The sequence below is a fragment of the Podarcis vaucheri genome, assembly GCF_965113315.1.
Source record: "Podarcis vaucheri genome assembly, chromosome: 13".
Lineage (NCBI taxonomy): Eukaryota > Metazoa > Chordata > Lepidosauria > Squamata > Lacertidae > Podarcis > Podarcis vaucheri.
In genome coordinates this window covers 32448901-32456645 of record NC_138751.1, presented here as the reverse complement: position 1 = coordinate 32456645, position 7745 = coordinate 32448901, and the positions used below count along the sequence as shown (strand labels likewise).

Genomic DNA, 7745 nt, shown 5'->3' with positions numbered 1-7745 from the left:
ACATTCTCTGGATCAGCCTTAAAGTTGAAAAGTAAAGTCACACCCACACCATATGTTTAAAGCACTCTTATACGGTCAAAGAGAATCTTGGAACTGTAGTTGGTAAGGGTACTGGAAATTGTAGGCCCGCAACCTTAAGAAACTACTATTTGGGGAAGCCATGACTGCTATAAAGTGGTATGATACTGCTTTAAATGTCTGGTGTGAATGTGAGTCAAGTTTGGGAATTGAGCCATATAAAGCCGTAGGCTGATTCTAGCTTCTATATGCAGAGGATCAGATCTCTCAAAACAGTGCTGCAAGTGGCCCTGCTTCTGTGCAACGCTGACGGACGCATTGAAATGATAATAAAGCGAAATGAATGCTGTGCAAGAGAAGGAAGAGCAGGGGAATAGGTCAGGAAAAGAAGTTATGTTTATTGGGAGATCCCCCCCCCCCCGCAAGTTCCTAGGCAAATAGATTAAAGGGGATTAACACTCCCCACCCAGGGCACATTTCCTGCACTTTAAACCAGGTGTGGCCCTCCAGACTGTGTGGGACTCTAAACCCCATCAGCCCCAGCCAGCTTGGCCAGGAATGGTGGGAGTTGTAGTCCAGCAACACATGGCGGGCCACAGGTTCCCACCCCTACTTTAAACAGTTGCAGGAAAGGAGACAGTTGAACAGACAAGCCTTTCCCCTGCAGTGATGTGGAAACTTCCATCTGTTGAATTGCTCTGTTCCACAGCTGTTGAACAAAGGGGTAATGGATGGGTAGAATCCTGCCAAAGGGCCAGAGTTGGCTTTTCCTTTTAAGGGGACAGATTCGTGATTTGGAGGCCTACCTGCAAATCCATCCTAACCTCTTTTCGGAGTATGCAGGCATACTTTACACTCTCCAATGGGACGATTTCAGATGGGGCTTAATGTGGGATTTTTACTCACACAGAATCAGGGGTGCCAACTTGAATACAAATACTGGGGGGACCAGGTAAGCCTTACACCACATAACTGAACCCATTGAGCACACACACCATTTGAATGGCAATGCCCATCAACTTGGGGGGGGGTAGCCCACTCAAATATGTTAATAGAGGGCCGAAGCCCCCTTGGCCCCTAGAAGTTGGCTCTATGCACAGAACAGCAGAACTGGATGGAAATATCCCTTCTGAATGTAAGAGCCAAGGGAAGACCCTAGGTGCAATTTGGCCACATTCACCTTTTCCAAGCTGAAAAACTTGATTTCCGAGCACCCTCTGGTGGCCGCGTTGTGCTTAATTCAGAACAGGTAACAGCAATGTGTCCAGGATGGAGTGGGAATAGGGCCCTCCATATACCCTTCTCATAGTGCATTCATGATTATTTGTGCTCACGATGCTAACATGGCAGTCACAGGCAATCCCACTTTTGCATCTGTTGATCTTTTGAGGAGGACTTACTGCTTTGTTCCTAATTGGAAATCCGGAGATTCAACTTATGTAGCTCGCTCTCATTCATGTTTTCAAAGCACAGGGAATCTCTCTATTCAGGAAGGAGAAAGTGTGAAACAGCAGTAGTTGGAGAACACCCCATTGGTGAAGGGGGGAACTAAAGGAGGCACAAGGGGTTCACAATCTACATTAAGCCAAGATATGTATGGGCCCTTGTTTGTTTTGCAGTTGTATAACTTGGGTCATTTTAGACCTTAGACTTAAATGGTCTTGGAGATGAGGGTGCTTTTGATGGCATGCATAATCCTGCTTATTCCAAAATGCAGTAAGACAGCTCTGCTACGCTTAGGCCCTTTCTGCTGAGTGAGGCCATGGACCTCTGCTTCCAAAGGCCAAACTATTTGTCCAAGTAACCCAAGCAGCAGGAGTCAGCGATAGAGTGAGTTTTACCATCACCTGCCACTTTGCCTTATTAAGTGGAGTTGCAAAGCTTGCAAGATCCTTCCCATAGGTTACTCCTTTCCTTGGAGTGATCCAACACTCTCACCTACATATGCAAGTAGGACCAGCTTAGTTGAGAGGATAGGCAGCTGCCTGGGATGGAAAAAAATCGAGAGGGATTCAGCTACTCGTCCTCAAGGAGAAGGCAGGCATAACTGCCTCACTGCAGATCATTAGGGCCAGGGATGGGCATGGCTTTGTGGGAGAGCATCTGCTTTGCAAGCATGTTTCCTGGTTCAATCTCTGGCATCTCTAAGTAGGGCTGGGAACGTCCTCTACCTGAAACACTGGAGAGCTGTTTGCCGTCGTCAGTGTCAATACTGAGCTAGGTGGACCACAGGTCTGACCAAGCATAAGGCAGCTTCCTATGTCCTTGAGTGTGTTTTACAGCATCTTCTCCCATTCACTTGCATGGGGCAAGGGAAAGCAGGGTGTCAGGGAGTACCTGTAGGAGCAACGTGATTTGGTTCTTTGGAGGTTTCCTGGGTAAATGCCATCATCCACACTGGAAGCACCTCAACTGCTTGTAGATACCCGTGTTCCCTTTCACACTGACTGCTAGCCGGATTGGATGTGTTTGTTCATTGCATCCTCCCACACCTTTGTGTTTTGTTGAATACAAGAAGCTGCCGCGTGCTGACAGCTTCTAGGAGCCACAGATGAGAGCTGAGTGAAGGGTGGGGACCCAAAGTGGACAGAAGGAGTGCGGCATGTCCCCCCAACAGAGGCACTACATCATCATCAGTCAGTGGTAACGAGGCATGGGAGTATGGGAGAGCCTTAAAATGAATACAGTGGTACCTCGCAAGACGAACGCCTCGCAAGACGGAAAACCCGCTAGACGAAAGGGTTTTCCGTTTTGGAGGCGCTTCGCAAGACGAATTTCCCTATGGGCTTGCTTCGCAAGACGACAGCCCATAGGGAAATATCCGGGACAGCGGGGAAGCGCAGCGCGTCTTCCCCACTGTCCTCGGACCTCCTCCGAAGCCGGGCGGTGGGGCGGGAACACCTCCTCCTGCCGCCGGTGGGCTTCGGAACGATGCTCCGAAGTCGGGCGGCAGGGTGGGAACGCCTTCTGAAGGCGGGCGGGGGGCGAAAGTCTTTGTCCCCCCTGCCTGCCTTCCCAGGGGCTTTTAAATCGCCCCGGACAGCGGAGAAGTCCTCCGCTGTCCCGGGGCGATTTTAAACCGCCGCCCGCCAGCATTTTAAGATCGCCCGGACAGCGGAGAAGTCCTCCGCTGTCCCGGGGTTTTTTAAAATGCTGGGGGTGGGCAGAAAAGCCCTTGTTCCCCCCCCCCCAGCCTTCAGAAGAGGTCCGGGGACAGTCCCCGGACCTGGTCTGAAGGCAGTTTCCCTAGGAACGCATTAATTGATTTTCAATGCATTCCTATGGGAAACCGTGCATCGCAAGACGAAAAACTCGCAAGACGAAGAGACTTGCGGAACGAATTAATTTCGTCTTGCGAGGCACCACTGTAGTCAGGAAGCACTATGCAGATCAGTTAAGATTAACTTTGTGCTCCCAGTTTGAAAGGTTAAAGCAGTGTTTTTCAACCTTTTTTGGGCAAAGGCACACTTGTTTCATGAAAAAAATCACGAGGCACACCACCACTGTGTGCGGAGAGGGAGATGTCAGAGCCCCGCTGCTCTCTATGGGAAATCGGATGAGAGCGGACCGCCTGTCCGCTCTCATCCGATCCCATCCGATCTGACCTCCACCCAGGACAGATGGAAAATAGGGTGGACACAGTCCGGCGCCCGCCTAGTGGGCGAAAATTTGACTTTTTAAAAAAATCTTTCGAATTTTTCAATTTTTCCCACGGCACACCAGGCAACATCTTGCGGCACATTAGTGTGCCGCGGAACAGTGGTTGAAAAACACTGGGTTAAAGGTTGTAGCAAAATACACTGGGATGAAGACACAATGACCAGTCTCCTTTTCAACACATAAAAGACAAGTACATTTATTTGAATCAGCCTCTAGCACTTTTTGAAATTCATAGATGCCTTGCTAATGATTCAAACAAACAAAAACCTAGGAATCAGCTGGTTTGAATAAAATACCTTACATTTTAGCCCTTTCCAGAGATTTCCTTCCTTGTGCAATTAACTTCACTGGCTCCACCCTACTCCAGTGTCTAAGCATTGGGCGATAAAGACAGAAGCGATCGACAGCCCACTCTACATCCCTGTGCAATCAAACCCCCAAGTTGTTACGTTCTTGTTCTCCGTTCCCTAAAACAGAGAGATTTCTTCCATCTACTCACTGTTAAAACTGTAAAAGCTCCCTACGCACTCACAAACTCCCCTGACCATAGTGGCCATTGTTAACCAAAAAACACACACTGGCCATTAATTCCCCTGCAAAATTGCAGACAACACTTTATTAGTAGCACAGGGCTAGAGAACATCTTTCAAAACATTAATATTTCATCAAAATATGTATTTTCCACATAAAAAGTGTCTTTTGTTCCAAATAAAACCTAAAAGGCATTTAAATCTATATCCCTTGAGTTCTCCCGTTTTCCCCAAATTTAATAATAATAAAAAAATCAGTTGCTCCTATGACTTCACTTTTCAGAGAGTGATATATTAGCAGGAAAAAAAAATATTTTTTATATATATTTTCCATCAAAACTCTTCATAGTTTTGGCAAAATAACTATTTAAAATAGTGCAATAGTTGTGTTTTTTAGGGTGCTTTCCCCCACCCCACCCCGAAAATACTAGTAACATTTGCAGCTGTTGCTTGGACAGGCCTGGCCTCACTAGAGAAAATGGGACAGGCACAATCCACCAGGTATTTGTGTGCAGTTTCCACGGAAATGAATGGAAACACTGTGCTCTCCTGTACAAGCCCCACAGGATAACTGCCTAGCAGATCACAGTGCCCTGTGTAAAGGGAAAGAGAAACAGGAAGTTATCACAACCCTGTTCTGTGCTAGACTGTTGATCACTGTTTACGTTCCAACCTGAAGCTGGATTGACATACAAAGCTCCTGTAACTTTTCTTTGCCAGCCTTCAGTCTATTACAAGGATTTTAAAGCGTATGTATTCATTTCACATAATCACTGTTACCTTACTTAAACGTGATACCTTGCTTTGTGTCACGTACAATTTAGGAACACAGAAAGCTTATTTATTCCGAATCATAGACCATTGGGTTCATCTAGCTCATTAACATCTACACAGATTGGCAGTGGCTTGTCAGGGTTTCAAGTGGGTGTGTGGGGTTGTCTTCACCTGAAGACGCAAGGAAGTTGGACCTGCAGCCTTTGACGTGCACAGAATCTGCTCTACTGCTAAGTGACAGCTCTTCTCTATGTCACTGACAGCTCCAAGAAATGCGTCAGACCCAGGACATGATTGTCTCTCAGTGTAGAAAATTTACATTGCACCACATCTCCCACACTGACCAATAGGGAGAATCATCCATTGGGCAAATTCTCCACAGAACTTCCTAATGGATAAGCCCCATGGGTTGATTGAGAACTGCCAGTCTCCCACACTGATGAAACCCTTAATCTGCCACAGGAGGTAGGTTCCATACCTCTTCTCTCTGGAAGGGCTACTGAGCAGAAGGTTCAACAAAAGTCCAGGTTTTCAGAACGGAGTCTTCTATCTCCCCCTACCCATCCAATGTTTCCCCTTCCCCTATGGACATTAGGGTATCCCCCCCCCCCAGCCCCATATCCACACACTACAATACAAAAGATTTCAAAATGGTTTCTGGAATTTGGAATCTGATCAGGGTCAGTCCATAACTTGGTGGCAGAGCACATGCACAACTTGTACCAAGTTGCAGATTCAATTCCTGGCCTTTAATGGGAGAATCTTCTGCTGGAGACCCTGAGAGCTGCTGCCAATCAGAGCTGCCGATACTGTGCTAGATTGACGAACAGGCTGAGCTGGTGTAAGGCAGCTCTTAACGCTAGCTGATCCTGCCACCTGAAAATGGTGGAAACACACACACACATACCTGTACTTTTCAGATTTTAATATAAGCAGTCTTTAAAATTCTTTAGCAGAGTCCTCACAGCAAGTTTAGGCTGTAGGGAGCTCGAATAAGATTTGGCTTTTCCATTTGCCTGCTGTTGATGGGAGATGTATTCTAACCATTTGAGCACCATTCAAGAGCTGTGTCAACCCAAAGGGAAGTCTGGATTTTAAAAAGTGAACAGGACAACCTCTCACTGTACACTTGCTTTGTCGATGCCAGGAAAAATATGGTAGCTGTTAGATCGGAGACTGAATCCTTCCTCCTAACAAATTACCTGTTCCGCAGATACATATGTGAGAAAGCTATAACTTCGGTGTTGAAGTTAGTCTGAGCTTTACCGGTTAGTAAAAAAAATAACGTTTGGAGGGAGCTGTTCTTCCCAGTTGTTCAGCGAAATGAGAGGGTGGGAGGCTGGGGGATCAGAAGAAAAGAGGAAGCGATTGGGCAGGCTTTGTCCATGCATCTAGAAATCTCCACTCAAGGCATCCCTTTTTCCCCTCGGAACTCAGCAATGAAATCCAGGGGCCTTCTTCCCGTGCCACCCCTAATCCTAACAGGGGAAACACTGTTTCTGATTCTAATTCCTGCACTTTCGCTTGCAACTTATTTAAGAACACCATCACCACCCCTCAGCGATCTGCTGAACTTGTGATACCTGGGAGCAGAATGTCGGGCACATCAAAAGCCAAAAGGTACTAGATGATGCAGGAGCCAAGAGGTAAGCGACTATCTTGCGACAAGGCAAAAAGAATGGCGTTGGGGTGAGGCGACAGAGCGACTCCAGAGGGTTCTATCAACCCAGGGGGACCTGGTAAGAGTGGGCTACTACAAAGGGGTCCGAATAGAAGCAGCGCTCCCACTGAGTCAGGGTCTCTTGCACAGAATGCTGCTGCCCACACGCGTGTGCACCCGGGAAACGCAGGTCAGAGGCAGGCAGGCAGGCGCACGCACACACCCGTTTATCCCGGGTGCAGCCGAGAAAAGAAATGTCAGACACATAAAAAGATTACAAAAGACAAATACTTCAAATAAGGCCTACTATCCTCCACAGCTCAGCCCAAAGGCTCCTGGGCAAAGGACGTGGCAGTGTGTGGAATCCTGGGAGGAGGGGAGGGAATGATCCCCAACGCAAATCATATGGCAGCTTGGCAGAAGGAGGCAGTGCGCCAAAGCAGAAGACCCGAGAAAAGCCGAGCAGATGGGAAAGCCAAGCGATACACTCCACTGCCTTTTGCATGTGCGAAAGGGGAGAGACAAGGTCCACTGCCTCTCAGGCACAGCCCCCACACCCCAGTCAGTGCAGGGCAGGCTTGCCCTCACTACGGGGTGAGGAAATGCACCCCCTCTCCAAACACAGACACACACAGCAGCTGTACTCCCTAACGGCAGCACCCCCCATTTTTCACAGTCTCTACACGGTCTCTCCAGGGGAGGCGGCATGGTCATGACTGGGCGTGCGAAATCCACTGGCTGTCCATGGGGCGCCTCAGCAGCTCTTCCACATGCCGCGCCACGTCCATCGAGTCATCCAGGTCATAGTCCGCTTCTGGGTCCAGCACGGAGTCGGGGCTGAGAGGGAGAGAAAGGAGCAGTATAGGCCAGGTGGGCTGCAGGTGTAGGGGTGTATGTAGGTGTGGAGACGCGTTGAGAGAGTAGCTTCTCCGCTTCTGAAAATGCAGTGAACTATCTGTGAAGGAGCTGTGGCTTTCAAGCCAACTTTTCAACACCCTCAGAAAATTACAGTCCTCTGGCTTATTTGGGGGAAGCCAGAAGAGTTAACTTGGGTTTAAACAGAAGATTATGCAGAACTTACATCAATGGCAGCTGCCCTGTAA

General features: G+C 48.1%; 1 protein-coding gene across 3 annotated transcripts in view; it reads right to left on the bottom strand.

The window, feature by feature from the left end:
* Positions 1 to 4266: 4266 nt before the first annotated feature.
* Positions 4267 to 7745, bottom strand: part of LOC309517757 (signal transducer and activator of transcription 5B) — a 54436-nt gene continuing 50957 nt past the window's right edge. For all 3 annotated transcript variants that reach the window (XM_082197223.1, XM_082197225.1, XM_082197224.1), the window contains one exon: positions 4267 to 7479. In XM_082197223.1, the coding sequence (XP_082053349.1) occupies positions 7353 to 7479 (127 nt within the window). In that variant the 3' untranslated portion in view covers positions 4267 to 7352. The remainder of the gene's footprint in view (positions 7480 to 7745) is intronic.